At 44.6% G+C, this 24,529-nt stretch overlaps 1 protein-coding gene across 1 annotated transcript in view; it reads left to right on the top strand.

Moving 5' to 3' along the window:
- The window catches only part of col7a1 (collagen, type VII, alpha 1), a 352,219-nt gene extending 330,000 nt beyond the window's left edge, over positions 1 to 22,219 (top strand). The window contains exons 120-126 of the mRNA XM_052017565.1: positions 639 to 687; positions 2,154 to 2,162; positions 7,349 to 7,432; positions 7,913 to 8,038; positions 10,915 to 10,980; positions 13,448 to 13,618; positions 16,744 to 22,219. Coding sequence (XP_051873525.1) covers positions 639 to 687; positions 2,154 to 2,162; positions 7,349 to 7,432; positions 7,913 to 8,038; positions 10,915 to 10,980; positions 13,448 to 13,618; positions 16,744 to 16,772 — 534 coding nt within the window. The 3' untranslated portion in view covers positions 16,773 to 22,219. The remainder of the gene's footprint in view (positions 1 to 638; positions 688 to 2,153; positions 2,163 to 7,348; positions 7,433 to 7,912; positions 8,039 to 10,914; positions 10,981 to 13,447; positions 13,619 to 16,743) is intronic.
- The last annotated feature ends 2,310 nt before the right edge of the window (positions 22,220 to 24,529 follow it).

Here is a 24,529-nt window from a genome sequence, read left to right as displayed (position 1 = left end):
AAAAAACCCACAGCCCACCACACCACACTGCCCCTCAACACTCATTTACACTAACCCTACCCATTTTATTCTCCCCACATTCCCATCTCTCCCCTGATTCTACCACTCACCTACACACTCAGGATAATTTGCAGTAGCCAATTAACCTACTAACCGGCATGTCTGTGGAATGTAGGAGGAAACCAGAGCACCCAGAGTAAATCCACACAGTCACAGAGAGAACATGCAAACTCCACACAGACAGCACCCCAAGGTCAGGATTGAACCCGGGTCTCTGGAGCTGTGAGGCAGCAGCTCTGCTAGCTGCTCACTATGCCAGACTCTTGGCTGTAAGAGTCAAGGAATGACACATGAATTAAGAGTGGCAGAATTGAGGAAGAAAACATGTCTAATTAAAAATCCAGTAGTGATTGCAGCCAGTTTACTCCGTATTTAAATGCTGGCTCGGTACCCAGAATTACTGCAAAAATGTTGCCAGGTAACCAAAGGATTTTAGGCAGGGAATGCATTTGTAGAAATTGATCTGATTAGCTGGTACTGTATACCCCAGAGTGTGTTGACCTGAGAGGCGAGCTGCCAGTAACAATCGAGAAATGCCGACATTGATTCTATCCACTTTCTCCCACTGTACTCTACAGGAGGGCCAGATCCGTGCCTACGTACGGCAGGAGATGAGCGAACACTGCGGTGAGTGAATTCATTTCGATCTCAAGTGCAGAGTCCAGGTAGAATTGTACAAGCACTGCCCTTCCCACAAAATCCGGTATCTATCACAATAATACCAACCAAATCCTAGCCCATTACACATTGCATCTACAGGAAGTCTACCCTGCTATAGGAAAGGCATCAGTAAACTGGAAAGAGTGCAGGGAAGATCTACGAGGATGTTGCCAGGACAGGGGCCTGAGTTGTGGGGAGAGGTTGGGCAGGCTAGGACTTTATTCCTTGGAGCATAAGAGAATGAGGGGTGGAGATAAGAAAGAGAATTCTTATCTCAACAGTGCGGCATGTGTGAATCTGGCGTCATAGAGTTGTACAGCATAGAAACAGGCCCTTCAGCCCACTGCATTAATGTTGATCATCATGCCTATCTATTACTAATCCCACTTGCCTGCAATAATTCCATATCCTTCTGTGCCCTGCTCATTCAAGTACCCGTCCCGAAGCCTCTTAAATGTTCCTGCCTCCACTACCTCCTCTGGCAGCTCATTATGTGAAAAATTTACCCCTTAGATCCTCTTTAAATCTTTCCCCTCTCTCCTTAAACCTCCACCCTCTAGTTTTAGACACCCTTACCATGGGATGTGGATTTAGCTACAGTTCCGGCTCCTGATCCATTATCCAGAGATTCTTGCCCCACCAAGCAGCCACATTTACCCCCACCCCTCCACTTCCCACACTCCCCACATCCCTGGGAGAAAATTCACAGAAACCAGCCTCCCCTCCTCTTTATCTCTCACTGAGTTAGTGAAGCAACCAGCATAATCAAAGACCCCACCCACCCAGGTCATTCTGTCTTCTCTCCTCTTCCATCAGGTAGAAGATACAGGAGCCTGAAGGCATTGCCACCAGGCTTAAGGACAGCTTCTATCCCACTGAGATAAGACTATTGGACGGTTCCCTTATATGATGAGATGGACTCTTGACCTCACAATCTACCTTGTTATGACCTTGCTCCTTATTGTCTACCTGCACCGCACTCCCCTGTAGCTGTGACACTTTACTCTGTACTGTTATTGTTTTTACCTGTACTACATCAATGCACTCTGTACTAACTCAGTGTAACTGCACTGTGTAATGAATTGATCTGTACGATCGGTATGCAAGACAAATTTTTCACTGTACCTCGGTACAAGTGACAATAATAAACCAATACCAATACATTCACCAATTCCAATGCAAGTCTGGGCTTAGCCATGGATCCTCACGCAGTCAGAAAGCCAACCAATGCACCATTGCCCATAAAGTAGGCAGCTTGAAGGCTGCAGACCCAACCGAGGGGCTGTATCCCAGGAACAATCCTTCCAGAGAGAAAGGCAGATCAGATCACTTGTCAACAGCGTTGTTCTGTCATGTCCTGTGCAAATTCTGGCTGACTGGAAAATCAGCTCGGGTGACAGTTCCTAATTATTTGTCTTTCTTTCCTTCCCCAGCCTGTGAAGGTGAGTTACAACAACCATTTATGCTGTGCTGTCGCCTGCTGTGGTATGATTAGTGACACCAAAAGGGCAGATCTGTGTTAGTTGGGTGGGGTGGCCAGGCTACAAGACCTCGTTTCAGGGGTCTACCCCAAAATGGGGAGAGGTGAGGAAGACTACCGGGAAAATCTCCGCTCACAAAACCGGCTGATTACTGCCTGAGAAAGGACATACTCTCTGCAAAGAGGTGAAGAAAAGCCAAAGAGCGGTAAGAAACCTTTTTTTTCCCCCTTCAAATTGGTCATTGCCCTCCACGATATTGAAGGAGATATCAGGGTTCTAAGATATGGAGAGCCAATCCTATACTTGAAGCTGTTCAAATCTAATGGAAATCCAGAGTAAAGAGCAGCTTACAATTGAATCACATCTCATAAGGTGTCATACCAACGCCGCAGATAATCTGAGGCAGGAAGGTCAAAGTCCAATATCTGGTCTATAAGTACCTTCATCCCAGAGCGGAGAAACACTGGCCTCATCCACCACAGCTAACATAACCTCAGCAGTTGTCCTGAGTACTGCTGGTTAATTGGGAAAGATGGAGTGACTGGGGGTTTATCTGGATTGCAGTCCCTTTAGTGCATTCTTCACACGAGGCGGTGTAAGTCTTGGGTTTCCCTGAGCCAAACAGCTTTGGATCTTTGGTCACTGAATATATTCACAAAACATTGGGTCTTCAGAATAACTTTTAGGGCTGAGACACAGACAGAATCCAGACACAAGAGACTGCAGATGCTGGAATCTGGAGCAACAAACAATCTGCTGGAGGAGCTTAGTTAGAACCCAGGTAGCTGAGTTTGGAATAAGAGAGTGGAGTTGAGATGGAGGACCTGTCATGATCTTATGCGATGGACAGGTTTGAGGGATTTTATTCCCATTCTCTGTTCCTGGGAAGATGGATTGATTTAATAGTTTTCTTTAGGGTGATATAGGCTAAACTACCTCCTGAAATGTAAATTAAACTATAATAAATTCCTATGCATTTTTTATGGGTGTATCATTGTAGAATTCAGGGAGAAAAGGACGTAAGATCCCAGCAAGTGCATGCCATTCAGAAGCCAGAATGACTTCCCTCCCACCTGCCTCTCAGTTACCCATTACGGGGGACCCCGTGCTGTTAAGTATCTCCAAAGTTTCAGTATTCCTTCTCAGCCATTACATTCCAGTTTTTGAGGATTGATTCTGCATCAGCTTTTCCGAGAATTTGTTCTGCTTGCTTATTTTCTAATGGGGGATTTTTATTTTCTTATTAGTGCTGCTCAACACTTGTGAATCACATGTGTCAATTGCAGAGGATTCCAGCATGCGCAGGGGTTACTTTCTCTCTGCTTGGTGTCGCCCCTCTTAGACCTAAAGGGTTTCAATGTCATACTGTTTATGGTTTCTGTAGTGTGTCGTTACGGTAATGTATCGTTTATCCATGGTTTGGTATGTGTTCACTTTATATTTCAATAGTTAAGTGTTTTAAAGACATCTGTCTTTAAAGGTATATCAACTTTGAATTGATAGCAAGTGCTGAATAAAGTCTGAACAAGTCCTGCACACGGAATATTTATCACAATACCTCGGTCAATTACAATGTAATAAGCCCTCTAACATCAGAACCAGTTAGAAATCATGCAACAAGTTGATGATTGAAGGAACAGAGGAATTGGAGAAGAACATCTAGCCCCTCAATCATGTTCATTTGACTAATCCTTGTGAAGGTTTCGTGATCTCTCAAACCTTTAGACCCTGTCATCTTGCCAGAGATGCAAACTTTCTGGAAATGTACGCAGCTCCCATTGGGTCTTGCTTGATCAATATTGGCCGACATTACCACCTACACTTGTGTCCATTCAAAGTCTGATCTGACTGAACATTTGGTGTATAAATTGCAGGAGCCAAATAGTTGACCAGGAAACAGCCTAGTGTTCCTGATGCATTTGGATATGAAGTGTTCAGATACTGTTTTGCCTTCCTACATCTGTTTTATGTTCGAGGAGGCAGATGGAGGTCAGATATTTCACCAAAGGGCAATAGCATGTGAGGAGTGAGCCAGCCTTCCATTTCCTTGGCACCCGTTGATGCTTGAGCCTTGGAACAGGATTGACAAAGAGCCATTGCAGTTGTCATCAGCCTAACTTCGATTCAAGCACCATTCATCACAAATTGAAACTTCAGGCAAATTTATACAGAGTCCAACATGGTCTTTAGTTTTTAATTGCATCTTTATTTTTAAACCCACTGAGACTATTCGAGCACCATCGCCCAAACTCGCTTTACCACATGGATATCTTCGAGGTTACTTCTTCAGGTTCAAGGGTGACTTGCTTTCACTCCAATTTTATGAGTTGCAAGATGGTTGAGAACTCCCACACCACCACCGTTGGGCTTGATGAGGCAGTTGATGGATTGTTCGGGAGGTTCTGCTCTCCTGTTTTTGCTTGGCTTCCGGGTGGTCTCGCCATATTGTTTCAAGGTACCGACTGAGTTAGAGGGAGAGGGGGAGGTAGGACTTTTTTCCTTGGAGCATTGGAGACTGAGATGTGATCTTATAGAGGTGTTTAAAATCATGAGGGGAATAGATAGGGTGAACACACACATTTTCCCAGGGATGGGGAATCAAGAACCAGAAGGCATAGGTTTAAAGTGAGGGGGGAAAGATTTAATGGGAATTTGGAGGACAACTTTTTAACACAGAGGGTACATATATGGAATGAGCTGCCAGTGGAAGTGGTTGAGGCAGATACAATAACAACTTTTAAAAGACAGTTGGACAGGTACATGGATAGGAAAGGTTTATAAGGTTATGGGCTAAATGCGGGCAAATGGGACTTGCTTGGATGGGCATCTTGGTCAACATGGACCAGTTCGGCCAAAGGACCTGTTTCTGTGCTGTATAACTCCACCCATTGTCTTCTGGACACCTCCTCCTCCATCTCGAACTCTCAGGGACCAGGGATTCCCATGAGTTGATGAAGATGTTCTGTTTTTTCAGGGAGGATTTGAAAACCTTCCTGAAGTGTTTTCTCTGTTCTCCTGTAAACGTCTTACCGTGATGGAGCTCTGGGTAGGTTTGGAGTGTCTACTTCAGGAACCTGGTGTTAGGCACATGGACAATGAGGCCTACCTACTAGAGCTCGCGAGTGTGATTGGAATCACGATGGAGTGTTAGCTTGGGAGGTCTTACAGTGACAGTGTTAGTGGTAAATCTGTAGCACTTCAGATAGTCTATGCCTAATCCAAAGCTTACAGAAGGGCAGCAGATCGCTGCTACCCAGTCGATCGTGAGGTGGCATGTAGGAACATCAGCACCTATCACCAACCTTTCATCCTCCCTTGGTCATCTGGATCCTGGAACTGCATTCCCAACAGTACTGTGGAAACACCTTCAATGTACAGACTGTAGCAGTTCAAGAAGGCAGTTCAGCACCATCTTCTCAGGGACAATTTAGGATAGGCATAAAATGCCTGCCTTGCTAGTGACATCCATATTCTGTAAACAAGATTTTTTTTTTAATTTTTCATTGCAAATTCTTTCTTTGCAATGATGGAAGTGCTGGCTTACAGGAGGCGATACATTCGGTGAAATGCAAGTACATTTGAGTGGAACTAGCCAACTTTTGAGTCCAATTTGTGACATATTACCAGCACCCATAGTGGAAATTCTGTTTCTATTCTGTGCCCTCTGGTCTATTCTGCTTTGCAAAGTCCAGATCCCATTCTGAAAGAGCTGGTAGACTTTCCATTCCCAGCAGCAGTTACCCATATTCAGAAATCCATCAGCAATTCTGCCAGATCACTGTGCCTCAAAGTCTGGCGATCAAGTCTGTTAGTTCTGTTCTCTCAGTTGACCATTTGAGAAATATCTCTGCTGGTGAGAACATCCACTTTCTTAGGGTGAATTGATAATTAGGGCAGCATAAAATTTCAATCAAGCAACCGGCAACTTGTACACCAGATATTACAGTCAATGTGGGTGCCTTTAGAATTGTTTGTTTCTTATTCACGGTATTTGATGGATTTTAAGTACATTTACTTTGAAGATGCTCCATTAAGGGTCACACTGCAGTTAATAATGAATAAATAGAATGCATACACTTTGTTGTATTGCTGATTGATAATGGGTGCTTCCCTATCTATTGCTAGCAGAAGGAAGCCTTGAGATGAACAGTAATTTGGGGCCTGCACTTTATCTCCTGAGTTCCTCAGCTGTATCAACAACAACTTGCACCTATGTAGCATTTCTAATATAGTGAAATATTCCACTGCACTCCCCAAAAAGACCTACTAAACAAAATTTTAACCCTACCTTCATGAGAAGATACTGGAATTAGAAGACAAGGGTTTTAAATATCCCATTATGTGGAAAAGACAATGAGGAAGAAGGCCATTTGTCCCAACTAATCTATTCTGTTGGTATATTCCTCAAATTTATTCTCACTCCATCTATCTTAACTCTTTCTGCCTTTCAGCATATCTCTCTGTTCCCTTTTCTCTCATGTACTTATCTCATTTTCTTTTAAAATCGTCTAAGCTGCTTGCCACATTAATGTGTGGTGCCAGGTCTTACATTCTAAATACTGAGTGAAGAAATTCCACCTCATTTCCCTTCTTGAGTTATTGGCCATAGTGTTCCCTAGCCTGTGTCTGTTACTCATTACCTCGAACCTACCACCTCTGGATCCAGAAGGCCGAACCTTGCTTGTTCTGGAGGGGATTGACAAGGCCTCGAGCAATAACAGGACCTCAAACAACATAACAGAGCCCACCCACAAGACTCCTCTGTAAACCAGGTCACCGAGCTGGGGCCAGGGATTGGAAGTTAGCAGAACTCACAGCACAAAATGCCAGTAGATAGATAGACAATAGATGAATGAATAGCTGGACTAAATACGTAAACAGAGAGGAGTATACATACCTAGGTGGTTTGGTTTGTTTTAAAATACCCTCATTTGTTATCTTTAAAATCCAATTTATTTGATGACCTTTCCCTTATTCTAAAAGCTCAACACAAATTGAAGACTCCCATGTATATCTGTGTCTCATGGAGCCATCAACAGTTTCAATCTAGTCTTGTCTTCCACCAAATACCGTTCACACCTTTAGCCACTACTGTGTGTTAATTCTTGTTGTGTTGTCCGTGCTGTGCTTGTCCTTGCTTCGTCTAGGTCTCTCATCAAATCCAACGTCCTATTATCGTCAACTCCCTGTTTTAAAGATCTCACATGAGGAGGACTATGATGGTTCTAATGGTGAGTCTGCGTCACTTGTCTTTTGTGTCTCATCTCTGGAGTGGTAATCCTTTAAATGTCATTTTTGAGGGGCCTTTGAAATGGGAGGAGATCTCTGGAGTATAAACAGCAGCACATACTAGAGTTTGATTCTGCCCTAATACATTGTAAGTAATTCTATGAGGTCAGGCCTTAAAACCTATACAACTTGCCTTATGTTGCTCAATGTCAAACCTCATGAGGAGAATCCTTGCTGCATTGAAGTCACGAGATAGGAAATTAAATGGTGTTAATACTGAATATTTACTCTGATGAGAGAGTGGATTTCAGTGTAACCTCTATTGAATGTACGTTAGTGCTCTGTTCGAATTTAAAATGGTTGTCCTGGCCTGTCATTTTGTGGCCACTATTTTGATCCCTGGGCCACCTCATTGTCTGTTGCTAGTGTGCAGAATGATTAAAGTGAGCTTTCCTTTTTTGTTGCCGCTCTTGATTCTGTAGGGAAGGAGCTCAGAGTGGTGGTAAATGGCAATGACCCAGACTATGAACACTTCTACACCATAGGAAGCTACGATGCACCAACAGAAGACTATGGGCTGGAGCAGTTGCAAAGCTCAGAAGTGATGCGTACGTGCTCTTCACCACCTTAACAATTAACATAACCATTCCTTAGAGAGCTTACAATTATGCAGACCTGCATCTGGGAGTAAACATTCAGAACCATAGAACCATAGAACACTACAGCACAGAAAACGGGCCATTCGGCCCTTCTAGTCTGTGCCGAAACTTTATTCTGCTAGTCCCATTGACCTGCACCATAACCCTCCAGACCTCTCCCGTCCATGTATCTATCCAATTTATTCTTAGAACTTAAGTGAGCCCGCATTTACCACATCAGACGGCAGCTCATTCCACACTCCCACCACTCTCTGAGTGAAGAAGTTCCCCCTAATGTTCCCCCAAACCTTTCCTCTTTCACCCTAAAGCCATGTTCTCTTGTACTTATCTCACCTACTCTAAGTGGAAAGAGCCTACTCGCGTTAACTTTGTCTATACCCCTCATAATTTTGTAAACCTCTATCAAATCTCCCCTCATTCTTCTACGCTCCAAGGAATAAAGTCCTAACCTGTTCAATCCTGAAGACCCAGCAACATACCAGTAAATCTTCTCTGCACTCTTTCAATCTTACTGATATCCTTCCTATAGTTAGGTGACCAGAACTGCACGCAATACTCCAAATTTGGCCTCACCAATGTCTTATACAACCTCACCATAACATCCCATTTCAACAAAGGTCTTTCTTCTGGGTTCCACTTTGGACAATTGACTAAATTCCTTTAGTGGTCAGGAGATGCTCCTCAATCGAAGTTGAATTTTCCTGTAATGAATGGTCTGTTTCTCTTCAACACGTGCTTTTCTTTAGCTTGCTATCTTAGGAAACCGCGATGAGAAGGTGAGTAAGATCTGGCCTGGATTTGGTTCAGGATGGGAGGTCTTCCATTCCACTCTGTCAATCCCACAATAGCTCCCAGATATATAGGGAGCCAGATCTTTGAAACCTTCCTAGGGAATGTTCCTTGGGTTCTTTCCTTGAAATGGAAGTCTGGAGTGCTTTGCCTCACTGGTGTGGACGCTGAGGGATAACAGATCCCAGGTTGAGATTGACGTTACCATTTCAGGTCATATCCATTGCTCCCATCCTGTTTAACAGCAGCTGTTGCCATTTACAGGTCCTCTAGACTTTTGTTTATAAACATCCCATTTACCACCTTCATTTGCTTTGCGTCATCACCCTTTTTGTCTTTTGGCTTCTGCTGGCTTCTACCCTTGTTCTTCCCTCCCACCTTCCCCCACTTGCTTCAGACCTATTGTAACTTTACCTGGTTCTGACAAAAGGCCATCGCCCTGAAATGTTGACCCTGTTTCACCGTCCACAGATGCTGCCTGACTGCTGAGCATTTCCAGTAATTCAGTATTATTTCAGATTTTCAGCCTCTGCGGTATTTGGCTTTTGCGAGAGGTTGACAGATTTCTGCCTAGGTAAGGGTATCAAGAGATCAAAGCTAAGCTTGGTAAATGGAGCCAAGATAGAGGTCACCTGTGATCTAATTGTATTTAATAGGAACCTGAGGGGCAACTTTTTCACCCAGAGAGTGGTTAGTAAATGGAACGAGCTGCCAAAGGAAGTGGTTGAGGCAGGTACATTAACAACATTTAAAAGGTACATAGATCAGAAAAGTTTCGAGGAATGTGGGACAAATGTGGGCAAACGGGGTTAGTTTAGATCGGAATCTTAGTCAGCATGGACCAGTTGGGCCAAAGGGCCTGTTTCCATGCTGTGTGACCCCATAACCAACCGCTGGGGAGAGTGGTTGGGGCGTCACTGGATCCTTGGTCCTCGGAACTTGTCCTGATGACCTATAGCAGATGCACAAAGATTCATGTCCTCAAGCCTTCAACACTTCACAGGAGCTGGCAGCTCTGGATGCATTCCTGATTGTTGCCAACTCTCATAACCCACACTCCAAGCATTGGCCAGCTAGAACATCAATCCTTGCACACTGAAGTCAAATGCAAATCTAACTTACCCAATGGATGATCCTTGGCTATTAGTCGTTCTCCCTCCCTGTGGTTTAATTACAACCCTGCCCCCTCCATCTCACATCAATTGTTTGCAGGGTTTGTTCACAGTGTTTCTCCTGGAAATGGGCCTTGAATTCCTGGTAGCTCCTGGCCAATCCTGTTTTGAACCTTGGTTAGATCGCACTTGAAAATCTGTGCACCAATTCCCACATCATACGGAATCAATGCCAAAAATAAAGGCCAAATGGTTGTATCAGGACTGAGAGGATATTCTTACCAGGGAAAGTTAAGCAGACCAGGTCTCCCTGAGGGTTGGTTTGAGAAAGGTTTTGTAAGATCATGAAAGGTGTGGTTTCAAAAAGCAACTCACAGCAGATCTGAAATAAAACAAAGTTCTGGAAACACTAGGCAGGTCAGCCCACATCTTCAGAGAAAAGCAGAGTTAACATTTCAATCTGAGGACCTTCCAAATTTAGTTTCAGATCTGGATTCAATTTTACTTCAGCTGTACTTTTCACTTGTGAGTGAGCCAGAGGTGCTATAGGGCACTCACTAATAAATCCATGAGAAAATTTAGGGGTAAGATCTTTACTTCAATATTTTTGAGTACGTGGGAAAATGCAAATAATGAGGAATAATTAAGACAATATCATTGATGCTCTTAAAGAGAAGCTGGATATGCACATAATGGGGAAAAAAGTAAAAGGGTGTTCTTATAATGTAAGATGAAGAGGGATAGGAAGAGGCATAAACACCAGCATGGTCCAGAGGGGATGAATGACCTATTTTGGTGACTAACTGCTGTGGTGTCAGGAATGGGTCCTTTAGTAAATTATTGTGTTCACTGGTTTGAAATCCTGAACTTGCACCTTCAGTTTGATCAAAGGGAGCACTGACTCGGTTTGCCTTCCATTGACAGGCGACAAAGTAGATGCCACAGATCTGCCACAACAGGAAAGGTTTAGAAGAGATGCTTCCATACAAGGTAGGAACCTTGTGCTCATGGTCACTCCCAAGAAGGAGCCCAGGAATTATCGCAGCCTTCTCCAATTAGGGCGGGAAGGAGTGTGGGGGGAGGTGCCGGGAGAGAAGGGCATCTTACCTAACCTTGCATCTCACAGCTCAGCTCAGTCCTCTTCAAACCCAACAGTCACGCATGCTAGCTGGAGCCATGTCCCATGGCCACAACAGGAGCTCAACAGGACTTGAACCTGCAGACTTCCTGAATCAAAAGGACTGATGGCCGTACCATGGGGTGAACTGACTGCCATCATTTTAAACCTTCAGGGGTCTCTCTCTCACTGCTTTAAGGTTGACGAAAATATAAGGAGATCGGCAACAGCAGAGGAGTTTCATGGAGACAAAGTAGTTTAACTGAATGATTGGTTAGGATTTGGAATGTATTGCCCGATATGGTGGTTTTAGATTCAATAAACACCTTTCAAAGGAAATTGGGCAGAAATAAGAAACAAAGCTGCAAAAAACAGGCTGTAATTAGTTTACATTTTAAAACAGCTGCCACAGACTTTTAATTAATCATTTTTAGAGAGATTTATTGCTAATCCCTAATTGTCCTCGAGCAGAGAGCCACCTTCTCGAACAGTGACAGTCCACGTGTTGAAGGCACGCACACAGTGCTTCTGGGGAGGGAGTTCCAGGGTATTGACCGGTGATAATGGAGGACCCAGTAATGTATTTCCAAGTCAGGATGGCAGTCGACTCGGAGAGGGGAACCTGCAGGTGGTGGTGCTTCCATGCACCACATGCCCTTGGCCTTCCTGCTGGTGGAGGTTACAGATTTGGGAGCTGCTGTCGGACTTGTCTTTGCGAATAACTGTCATTCATATGGTAGCCACCGTGTGCTGATAGTGGAAGGGGTGAATGTTTAAGCTGGTGGATGGGGTGCCAATCAAGTGAACTGCTTTATCCTAGATGGCATTTACATAAAGAGTAAACCTTCCAGTCCCTCATAGCTACTCCACCATTCTATAAGACTGTGGCCGACCTTTTATCAAAACACCACGTTCCTGCTCTAATCCTTGATTCCCTTATTACCCAAAATCTATTAGTCTCCATCGTGAATATAGAATCATAGAACAGTACAGCACAATACAGGCCCTTCGGCCCACAATGTTGTGCCGACCTTTAAACCTCGCCCAAGACTATTTAACCCCTTCCTCCCACATAGCCCTCTATTTTAAATTCCTCCATATGCTTATCTAGCAATCTCTTGAATTTGACCAATGTACCTGCTTCCACCACCAACCCAGGCAGGTACATTGGTCAAGTATAATGAGCAACTGAGTCTGGAGAGTTGTTGGACCTGCTTTCTTCTAGGCAAGTGGGAAATATTCTATCATGCTCCTGACTTGTGCCTTGCCGCAGGATACCCAGCTTCTGACCTGCTCTGGTAGTCTCAGGGTTTATGTGGCTGGTCTAGTCAAGTTCCTGGCTGATGGTGACCCCCTGGATGTTGGTGGAGAGGGGAGATGGGGATGGTAGTCCGGTGAATGTCAAGGGTAGATGGCTAAACACTGTCCTGCTGGACATGGTCTGAGGTTTTATCCTTGTTGTAGATACAGACTCACAAATAATATCAGAGACCAGGACAGGGTCCTTCCTTTCCCACCTTTTGATTCATGATCTGGCTTCAGGACGTGCTACGTCAGTCCATCGGGCAACTCTGCCCCGCCTCACTGCCCCATGAATCACCTAACCTCTGCATGGTGCGCCTCAGATTCAAAGGAGCTCATTAATTCTCTGCTCTACGTGACACGTTTTCTTCACCATTTCGTTAACCATTTTCACATCTGTTTTGTCCCCTTTGGTTCAATCTCAACAATTGTCTTTCGGGAGAGTATCGTCACTTGTGCAGATAACTGGTCAGAAGAGAGAGTTTCAGCAAGACAGGGCTGTCCCCACCATCTCTTCCTCTTGGTTTAGGAGCTTTTCCAATGTTACTCTTTCCAGTATGCCCCACATGTTATTACAGACTCGCCCTGCAGCAGGAGGTAGGAGACACATTTCTGTAACACCTTTCCCAACCTCAGGATATTCCAAATCACTTTACAGATAATGAAATACTTTTAAACTTGAACAATGTGGGAAGACGGCACGATGCAGAAGATGATGCAAGGTGGATTTGTAGCTGTTCTACACCGGATGGTTGACCTAGACATTTAGTCCTATCTGTCCATCAACCTAGTGGATGCCAAGACTAGGTTCATCCTTGGTGGCAACTCGTATTTATCTGACCCTTCTTAAGGAACAGAGAGCTGTAGCAGGGACAAAGTAGAGGACACTGAAGACAAGGTTGGATGAGATGGATTGCTAGTCTTCGGAGAGGGAAAGGAAATGACGAGAGAGAGAGAAGAGATAGTGGTTGTTAGTAAAAGCTCCAATTATATACTTGCTTTCCTTCTAACTCTTTGCTCGTGCTTTGGCTTAAGCAGACCCTTGCCTCTTGCCCCTGGATGAGGGAAACTGTTCCAGGTACACGTTGCGTTGGTACTACCACAGAAAAAGTGGCCAGTGTCGTCCCTTCATCTACAGCGGCTGCAGAGGCAATGCCAACCGGTTCCAGACACCAGAAGACTGCGAACACTCCTGCAAGAACAACAAAGGTATGGCTGAGCAAAAAGGCAAACCGCCCGGGGGGACTCAGTGGGTCAGGCAGCGTCTGTGGAGGGAAATGGACTGTCACCGTCTCAGGCTGAGACCCTGCATCTGGACTGAGAGATTGAGGGAAGAAGGCCAGCATTAGGAAGTGAGGGGAAAGGATGGAGCAGGAGCTGGCAAGCGGTGGGTGGATCCAGGTGAGGAGGAGTGGAAACAGCGCTAGAGGCCGGGAGGTGATAGGTGGAAGGGCTGCGGATGATCTGATAGGACAGAGCATGGAATCAAATAAGGGAGGTGGGGAGGGCAGACGGGAACAGCGGGGAGAGGGGACCCAGTGGGATGAGTGTGTGGGTGATGGGCAGATGGCGTGGCTGGAGGAGGAACAGAGTAGATCTGGAGAAGAGGGACAGAGGGGGAGCAGGTTATTCAATGTTCATGGCTACCTGAAGTGAGTTCCCGCCAAGAAACTTAAGCTTCTTTTGCTAAAACTGCCTCTGCTTCAGGTCCCCTTAATCCCCACCAGTCCATGTAACATCTGACACCATCTGACTGACAGGTCACCTCTGCTAACACGAAATGGACTGAATTGCAGTGAGTGGACACAACTCCCACCTCACTGATGTCCCCACAAGGTATCTATTTGGCTTTGATTTGCCATGATATGAGTGGGTGCTCTTCAACCATTTATAGTCAGGCGTTGGTCAACCAGTTCGGATGGAGATACTACATTGTGTTCAGATGAAGTAGTCCGATCACGGTAGTGTAGCGGTTAGCATAACACTATTACAATTCCGGCCACTAGATGTAAGGAGTTTGTACATTCTCACTGTGTCTGCGTGGGTTTCCTCCCACATTGCGCAGGCGTACGGGTTAGGAAGTTGTGGGCATGCTATGTTGGCGCCGGAAGCGTGGCGACACTTGCGGGCTGCCCCCCGAATACTCTACACAAAAGATGCATTTCACTGTGTCTTTTGATGTATGTGTGACTAATACAGATATCTTGTCTTTTCTTATGTGGTGTTCATCTACCCAACTTGAAAGGCAGCTGATGGAATTAAAGCAGCTTTAACATGTCTTGGCCTACCACATGCCCTAATAAGTATAATCGCTTAACTATGGCCTTATAAGGCATGTCAAAGTCATCTTAGATGGTTAGTGGGACATTGGTTTATCTGAAATTTAGCATCTCTGATATCATAATGCTCCCTCTGCACTGAAAAACGATCTGCTGGAGGAACCCCATGAGTCAGGCAGCATCCACAGAGGGAAGTGGACAGTTGACATTTGAGGTCAAGACCCTTTATCTGGACTGAAAGAATAGAGGGGAGTTGGGCAGTATAAAGAGGTGAGGGGGATAGGTGGGGATAGGCAGGCACAGTAGTGTGGCGGTTAGCATAATGCTATTACAGCGCCAACGACCTGGGTTCAATTCCCGCCACTGCCTGTAAGGACTTTGTACGTTCTCCCCGTGTCTGCGTGGGTTTCCTCCGGGTGCTCCGGTTTCCACCCACATTCCAAAGACGTACAGATTAGGAAGTTGTGGGCACGCTATGTTGGCGCCGGAAGTGCAGCGACACTTGCGGGCTGCCCCCAGAACACTCTATTGCAAAAGATGCGTTTCACTGTGAGTTTCGATGTACATGTGACTAATAAAAATATCTTGTCTTATAACAGAGCTGGAAAGCGATAGGTGGATCCAGGTGAAGGGGGAGATAATGGGTGTGGGTTAGGAAAGATGGATGTGTGTGAGAGGACCTGGGTAGATCAGATGGAGAGAGAAAGGGACACAGAGGTTTACCTGAAATTGGAGAATTCAATGTCGATGTCATTGGGTTGTTGCCATGCAGAATATGGGGGGCTGTTCCTCCGGTTTGTGTTTGGCCTCACCCTGGCAGTGGAGGAGACCGAGGACAGACAGGTCAGGGTGGAGATTCCAGCAAATGCAATATCTTGTGGCTCCCTCAATGATCCCTGCAGTTTCAGCTTAAGTATTGTTTTCATGTGTCTGGAACCAGACCTGAACCCACAATTTTCAGGCACACAGGCAGAAGTGCGACACACTGGGCGGTCATCAGAATCTGGCTCTGTATGTCTGCTCCAGTCGCCTGGACATCTGAGAGAGATGTCCTGACAAAATGCAAGAGGGTCTCTGATAAGCTCGCCAATGTTCCTTGCTCAGCCAGGATCACCAAAGTGAAATCAAGTAGTTACTCATCTAATAGCTGTCTGCGAGATCCTGCTATATGCATTATAGATTCTAAGTGTCGAGAACAACCTTCAACGTATATGGAGCACCTTGACATTTGTTTGATAAGATTCCAGCCTGTTTCTGTCTTATGTTTTGATAAGACTGCTCTGTACATAATGCAAATAACAGTTTTTTTTTTAGACATGAAAAGGACTCTTGACCTCACCATCTACCTTGTTGTGACCTTGCATCTCATTGTCTACCTGCGCTGCACTTCCTCTGTAGCACATATCTCAATAGTCAATGCTACTGGAACTTCTTCAACTGTGGAAAACCTCAGCTAACCAACCAGCAAAACCCTAATCACCACTACAGTTTAGCAACACTATGACCACTCATCACTTTGCAGTAAAATAGACCTTTATTTGTTCTAATTGTGTTTTTCTTCTTGTAAAAATTCTGTATAGTTTTTTTTATTTTATGTTTTTCTTGTGAATGCTGCTTAGCTGATGCTCTGTTCCTGTGATCCTGCTGCAAGTAAGTTTTTCATTGCACCTGTGCTTCTGACAATACACTCAACTTTGACTTTCTTGACTTTCAGTCTGCCTTCAGTTCCCAATAGCCACCTCAGCTTTTAATCAATGATTTGCTTTTAATTTCAAAAGTAAACTTTACTGATAACAAAATATATATACAAAGAGAGTAAACGGTGCAAAACTCTTCACATTCTTAGTGTTAACACATTTATTTTTACATAGCGCCATTGCCAATGAATTTGACACAAATGGGGAGTTAGATCTGGGACTTCCCAACCTGGGTAACTTTTACCCATGCACTTGTACAGGGACACGGCCACTGGCCAAACTGTACGTGACTTTGCACCAGAGAGCAAGTTAAAGCATTGTACTGCGGAAAAATCATTTTCTTTCCATTTTATCTTAGCAGAACTAACAAAAGAAGAAGGAACCTGAATAACAGAATCAACAAAGGAAGAAGGAACCTGAATAAAACAGGAAGAAGAGTCAGAACGATTTAAATTTTAATCTTGAGGAGTTTGGGAGGTGGGGCTGGGGAATGGGGGCCCCTTTTGTAATTATTGAGCTTGTAATGGTTTAAGAAAAAAGATGGTGCTATATATTTTCACAGTTAAAATGAAATCTTTATGAATGATTTTTGAACAAACAAATGCTGTTTTAATGGTTGTATTTGTCACGGTTCAATGCTGCTCTTAAAAGCAGGGCAGATATCAGCAGATAAAGAGAAAACGTAGTCAAGTTTACAGTTTGAAGCTTTTAGTGATAATCTCAGAGATAAGCCCTTCAACTATGTGTCTTTCGTCTGATGGAATCTCTGTTCTAACATATCTACATTCGGGGCATCAGGCAACCTGGTGGGTTAAATGATGAATTTTTACCTCTCTAATTGGACGCTTCCTAGTCCACCAACAAAATTCACCTCCTTGTTGTGGGCCAACTTTGAAATGAATTTAGTCTTAATCTGGCTCTCCCTCTGGGAAAAACCTGCAGCAATAAACTGCCCCTTAATTTGCTAGAGAGAAACAAAGGGAAAATGTGCGCACTGCTTCTGAGGTCAAAATAGAGGCAGAATTACCTGATCTGAGAGAGTCTGCTATCTGAAAAGGTGTGAAGCGTTGTTACGACCCCTCACGCAAAGAAAAGGGTGAGGGAAAGCTTCATTGCATATCTATTTCTATGTGCAGCACCCCTTTGCAGAGAATCTGTCTGGAGAACCCTGTGCCTCACGGCCACAAGGAGAGGTTATTTATGCTAAGCAGCGTGCATCTCTCTCTGTGACTTCTCCATGGGGATGCAAGGTGTAGATCCAGTGAGGGGTGGAGAAATTAATCCGTGGTCGGTAGCAGTACAAGAGCCCAAGAATATTGGCCACCAGATGCACTGACCTCGGTTCCGCGGGAGTCAATGGAACTGAACTAGTGGAGCTGACAAGAATTGGAGGCCAGTACTCCCAACGTGGTGACCAAGAATGCATTTCACCCCCACCCATTAAATTGTTTCTCTTTTGCTGTTGCCTTGGATCCCTCAGTGCTTGAAAAGGTCGGAAAGTTTACTATTCCAATTTCACTTTTGTGGGAAAACTCACTGGGAGGAAGGGGAAAAATTTTAAAAATGCAAACCATGTACACCTCATTGAGGTGAATTAATTAAGTCTGCATTTTTAAATTCATTAGGGTGAGATCTTTTATGTATCAATGCAAATAATTTAAATGAATAACATAAAAGGACCATGTTGGGCCATGTTCGGAATGTACAGATTATGTGTAACGTTATCCAATATCTCTGCCTGCATATTGCAAAATTGCAAACTCTTCACAGAATTTTTTTTCTGTCCACGTTTAGGATTGGCATTATTTGATGTCTATTGGTGATTACAGTTATTTTCTGCATTGAAATATCTTCTTTTCAAGAGATATTTTCCGTTGGCTCAGTTGATTAATCCACCACCAAAGTCCTATAGACCAGAACAGTCCCTTGAGTGAATTGACTGCTGGATTAGAGAGAGTCAGTGGGGTCTCTGTCCATGTTCTCAGTCTGAGAATAGTAGGAAGGGCAAAAGATATCCATCCCATCTGGAGGATGCGTGCAGTTGGACTTCAGATTTAAAGAGAACCAGGCTTTGCTGTAATGCCTCCTCATTGAAATTCATCGTCCGCTGCCTCACCTCAAAGCATAGCCCCTCAGGTGGGCAGATGGGTCCTGTGGAGAGTGCAGTGGTAGACAGAGTCTTGAGGACAGGTCTTGAAAGCATACAGCAGAAGGATCATCCTGGCACATGGAAATGCATTTTAACAACAGGAACTTGGTTATGATTCCTTTAACATGGCAAGAGCACTTCAATGAAATGCCAGCCAGAAGTTGACACAGAGCAAGATAATAAGACTGGACAAAGAAGTTGAAATAAAATAAATTAACTGTTGCCATTCACAATCTCAGGACATCCCAAAATACTTTACAGAAATGAAATACTTTAGATGTGTAGAAAATCTGCACATCAAGCACCCACAAAGAGCAATGAGGTAATGACCAAATAGTCTCCCTGTTGGTGCTTGCTGACAGGATTAATAGTGGCCAGGTCAGCAAGGATAACTCTTAGCAATAGCGTCATGGAATCTTTTACGTAACCTTAAAAAGCAGATGAGGTCTTGGTTTAATTCCTCATCCAAAAAAAAATCACCTCCAGCATTGTGGTGTTCTGTTAGTAGTGCACAGGAGTGTCAACCCAGAGTTCTGTACTCAAATCTCTGCAGTTAGGTTTGAAGGACTCAACGATTGCATTACTTTTGCTGCCAATTTCCACCCTGCCCTCGCCTTCACATGGTCAATCTCAAACTCTTCGCTTCCTTTTCTAGACAATCTCAGGAGATAGGCTCGCTACTAACATCCATTAAAAGCCTACGGACTCTCACAGCTATCTTGACCACTCTTCTTCCCACCCTGCCTCCTGTAAGGACTTCGTTTCATTCTCCCATTTCCTCTGTCTCCGTTGATGACATTCTCCGTACAGATGCCTCTGAAATGTCTTCTTTCTTTCTGAACCGCTTCTACCATTATTATCAATGCCCTTGACCGCATCTCATTCATTTCCCACACCTCTGTTCTAATCCCCTCTCATCTGGGACGGAACAATGACCGAATTCCCTTGGTCCTCACCTTCCACGCCATCAACCTCCACGTTCAACAGATCTTTCTCCGCAATTCCCACCATCTTCAAAGAGAATTCAGCCACCACTCATCTCATCTCCTCCTTTTGTCTCCCGTTCAGTTCTGACGAAGGCTTTCCGACCTGAAGCATTGACTCTGTTCCTCTTCCCGTAGATGCGGCCTGCCTGCTGAGTATTCCCAGCATCTTCTGTTCTTGTTTTAGGTTTTAAGAATGCAGCTTGAAAGGTTGGTGGGGGGGGATGTAGGAAGGCTTAGGGAGGGGATTCCAAAGATCAGAGGTTTGTTCCTGATATCAACTGACCATTGTTGCTAACACCCATCTGCGTTCCACTGTATCATTTGTTCCAAAGTGTATTTGCCTCAGAATTGGGTATAAATAAATGAATAATATGGGAGGATTAAAAAAGAAAACTCCAGATGAAGAGTTAGCGCTGACACAGTTATGATGGGCTGATTTGTCCCTCATTTGCTGCTATTTCTACCCATAGTAGGTTGTCTAACTTAACTGGTCCAGGGTAACCTTTGCCATTTTGAGCAAGCTCCCACTGGATGAAGAGTCACGCACATTCCTTTCCTTCAGGCACGTTAAGGGTTTCACCTGACTAGACACATGGGCATCGTGAAAGGGATCCAGTATTAGGTAAAGCTTCTATGAACTGCGAGGGAAGACCTGGATGTATTGTGTAATGTTTTAAAAATAATTATATCATTTTCAACCTCTCTACTGAAGGCAAAGAAACTCAAGTGGTGCTAAAGTCATGATCTGAAGATCTCGGTGTCAGGTTTCCATATTGTGCAGCACGGAAATGCTTCCATAACATGAAGGGAATACTGACCATTCTTCCAAAATTTGTTAACTTGGTGTATCCCACCACCTCCCACCACCCCCCCCCCCCCCCATGCACCCAACACCGATGTCATTGAAGGAAGACTAACTGCTGTACATTGTGGAATTCGGATCACAAAAGTAATTTAAGAAACTGTGGGAATAGTTGCATTAAAACAAGACTTTACTCCTTGCCAGCAAGCCTACAATAGGTTGGCATCCAATCCAAGACCATTCTCTCTGCTCGAGCCCAGTTTCTGTGTCTTTCTTATAAACACATAGCTCTGGTTGACACTGGCCAAATTATTTGGTTTCTGTGCCCTCCTTCAGGGGGAATGTTTATATCTGAATTTACAAGCTAATTAATAGGCTGTCAGGTTTGCAAATTCATTGTTTTGTATCTTCACACAGTCCTGTTGGATAACGGTGTGAAGTTAAGGAAAGAATCATCGGCTCTTTCACAGTCTGACAGGACGGCTAAGTTGATAGGTGGTCCCACCTGGTGGTCAGGCTGAAGCTGCAAAGGCAGCTGCCTCTACACATGTTCCAACACTCTGTGCAGCCGTTGTAACCTAAAGCAAGAGCCAACATTCATTGGCTATTCATCACCACATTGGACAAGGATAGGCTTAGGTTTGGCTGCAGCGCCAAGCAACAGGCATATTCATTGTCTGGGGCAGAAGAGGTCAGAGAAGGTCTCGAACTCTACCACCATTCAGTTAGATCGTATCTGACCTTGTGCCTTATGGGTTTTCCTGTCTAATCCCCGTAACCTCAAAAGCTATCATCCTCAGCTTTTAATTCACTCACTGACAGAGCAAACTCTGTTTACTGGAGTAGAGAACAGAGAGGATTCACAGCCACCTTACATCAGTTTTAAATGGTGAACCCTTATCCTGAGATCATACCCCTGGACATCCTGCAACCTTGAGGAAACTCCCTGTCGATCACCCCCAGAACCTTGTGCAAGTGACTGAAGGGGTGCCTTATCCTCACTGATTCTACACGCCAGAGCACCACGTAATGTGGATGATAGCAAGCTCTTCAACTCTCTGCTGGAAGGACCTTCTGTGCATTAACATCTGCCCAATACATCTAGGTGTGCTTCACAATGAAAGGGATGGAACACGACTGTGTTCAAACCTGGGCAGTTTGCTCAGGTTGATAGCAAGTGAAGCTAATCCATCCTAATCTCTGTTTTTCAAACGAGTTGATGTGCAACATTAATGGGATGTGTTTTATTTGATTGTGGGTTTTATTCTCCCTCTGACCTCTCGGACACATCTCAACAGGATAAATGACCCCCATAGCATTCACTTTCTAGCTACAACCTCACCTCCTCCTAGCTTACTCTATTACTAAGATTATTGCTCTCACCTTCCCCTTCTCTTCCCTCTCCCACAATGGTTAATGCTCCAGGTCCTCTCACCTGACACGTATTTCCTCCTTCCTGACCTCACTGTGGTGAAATCCAGACCTTCTCCCCACACGTTCTCTAATTGATGTACCTCCAGCACCGAGAACAGAGTCTCCCTGACCATGGTCTTTATGAGCTTATCAACTCTTTCTCCCTTCCTGCCACCCACTCCCTGCTACTTAGACCAATTTTGTTTGTGCTAATCTGTTTCCGCTTAAATCTTCCCTACCTACCTCCATTCAAATCACGGTCACATCTGGTGCTTCGAACCTTTGCCATTTAGGCTGGATTCTCAGCCTCTTCATTCTCAGAAGTTTACAGTCCTTCCCCTCAATGCACAACAAGTTATCCTAACTTGTTGTGCATTAACAGCAGAATAATCCTTGGTTTGCCCAAATATCTTTTGCATTTTCATGATGCAGACAGTATGCTTTTAAAATGTCCATCTCCAGGTTAGACAGAAATGTTAACCAGCTCCTGTTTGCTTACTGAGTGTGTATGTGTGTGTATATATCTGTTATATAAATATATATTATAAAATTCAACCACAGACCAAACTTGATGAATTAAAGACAGCATACTTCTATAACTAATGGTGTCTTCTTACTTTCAAATGGTGTCCGCGCTTATTGAAGGGAAACAAACATTTACCCCGACCGTGGGAGATTCATAGCTCTAGATGAAGCTTCCGATACATACATCAACTGCAAGGCCAGAATTTATTGCCCTCGAGAAGGTGATGTTGATGTCCCTTCTTGAACTGGTGCTGCTCTTCCAATGAACGTGTTTCACGCTGCCATTGGGCAAGAATTGCCTTTAAATCAACCCAGTTAACAAGAGAGTTAATGCAAGACAGCAAGAAATTGGTTAACTAGTAGAAGGCAGAGAGCTGGGATAAATGGGTGTTTCTCTGGTTGGCAATCAGTGGTGAGCGGGGTGCCGCAGGGGTCGGTACTGGGCCCACAACTGTTCATGATAATTCACTAACGATTTGGAAGAGGGGACCGAGTGTAGTGTATCCAAGTTTGCTGATGGCACTAAATAGAGTGGAAAAGCAAACTGTGCAGAGGATGCGGAGAGTCTGCAGAGAGATATAGATAGGTTAAGTGAGTGGGCAAGGGTCTGGCAGATGGAGTACAATGATGGTAAATGCGAGATCATCCACTTTGGAAGGAAAAATAGATTGTATTATTATTTAAATAGTGAAAGATTGCAGCATGCTGTTGTGCAGAGGGACTTGGGAGTGCTTGTGCATGAATCGCAAAAATTTGGTTTGCAGGTGCAAAGGTTATCAAGGAGGTAAATGGAATGTCGGCCTTCATTGCTGGAGGGATTGAATTTAAGCGCAGGGAGGTTATGCTGCAACTGTACAGGGTACTGGTGAGGCCGCACTTGGAGTACTGCGTGTAGTTCTGGTCTCCTTACTTGAGGAAGGATATACTGGCTTTGGAGGTGGTGCAGAGGAGGTTCACCAGGTTGATTCTGGAGATGAGGGGGTTATCCTGTGAGGAGAGATTGAGTCGCCTGGGATTATAGTTGCTGGAATTCAGAAGAATGAGAGGGGATCTTATAGAAACTTATGAAAGGGATAGATAAGATAGAGGCAGGAAGGTTGTTTCCACTGGTAGGTGAGATTAGAACAGGGGACATAGACTCAAGATTCAGAGTATTAGATTTAGGATGGAGATGAGGAGAAACTGCTTTTCCCAGAGAGCGGTGAAGCTGTGGAATTCTCTGCCCAGGGAAGCAGTAGAGGCTACCTCACTAAATATATTTAGACACATAGATTTTTGCACAGTAGGGGAATTAAGGGTTATGGGGAAAAGGCAGGTAGGTGGAGCTGAGTCCACAGATCAACAGTGATCTTATTGAATGGCTAAGCAGGCTCAACGGGCTAGATGGCCTTCTCCTGCTCCTATTTCTTATGTTCTAAGAAATTGCAGAGAGTTGTGAACGCAGCCCAGTCCATCACGCAAACCAGGCTCCCCTCCACTGACTCCATCTACACTCCCACTGCCTCGGGAAAGCAGCCGACATAATTAAGGAGCAACACTGGAGGAACTCAGTCCAGATGAAGGGTCTCAACCTGAAACGTCGACTGTCCATTTCCCTCCACAGATGCTGCCTGACCCGCTGAGTTTCTCCAGCAGTTTGTGTGTTGCTCCAGATTCCAGCAACTGCGGTCTCTTGGGTCAACATAATCAAGGACACCCCCCCCCACCCCAGTCAGTCTCTCTTCTCCCTTGAGAACAGGTACCACCAGGCTCAAGGACAGCTTCTATCCTGCAGTTATCAGACTCTTGAACGGACCTCCTATGTGATAAAGATGAACTCTCGATCTCTCAGCCTACCTTGTCATGGCCCTTGCACCTTATTGCCTACCTGCACTGCACTTTCTCTGTAACTGTAACACTATATTCTGCATTCTGTTTTTCTTTGTACTACCTCGATGTACTTATGTATAGATTGATCTGTCTAGATGGCACACAAACAAAGCTTTTCACTGTACCTCGGTGCACGTGACATTAATAAACCAATTACCAATTAATGGCAATAGAAACTGCTAGCTCTCCAATTTTCAGCAAGTTCAGACAATCTCCATTTTGGCAGCTCCCACTTGTCCCAATCCAGGCAGAGGACACAAGGATAGGACACAATTGGGGCCCACCACTGGGGATAAGTCCGTCCGAGGCCAACAACTGAGACCAGCCCCACCCCCAAGAAAGGGCTGGAGTGTGAGGGAATGCCAGAGATGGTGGGGGTGTGGGGAAGGTAGGTCAAAGG

Source organism: Pristis pectinata, chromosome 6, assembly GCF_009764475.1.
Source record: "Pristis pectinata isolate sPriPec2 chromosome 6, sPriPec2.1.pri, whole genome shotgun sequence".
Classification (NCBI taxonomy): domain Eukaryota; kingdom Metazoa; phylum Chordata; class Chondrichthyes; order Rhinopristiformes; family Pristidae; genus Pristis; species Pristis pectinata.
This window is presented reverse-complemented; position numbering and strand designations above follow the sequence as displayed.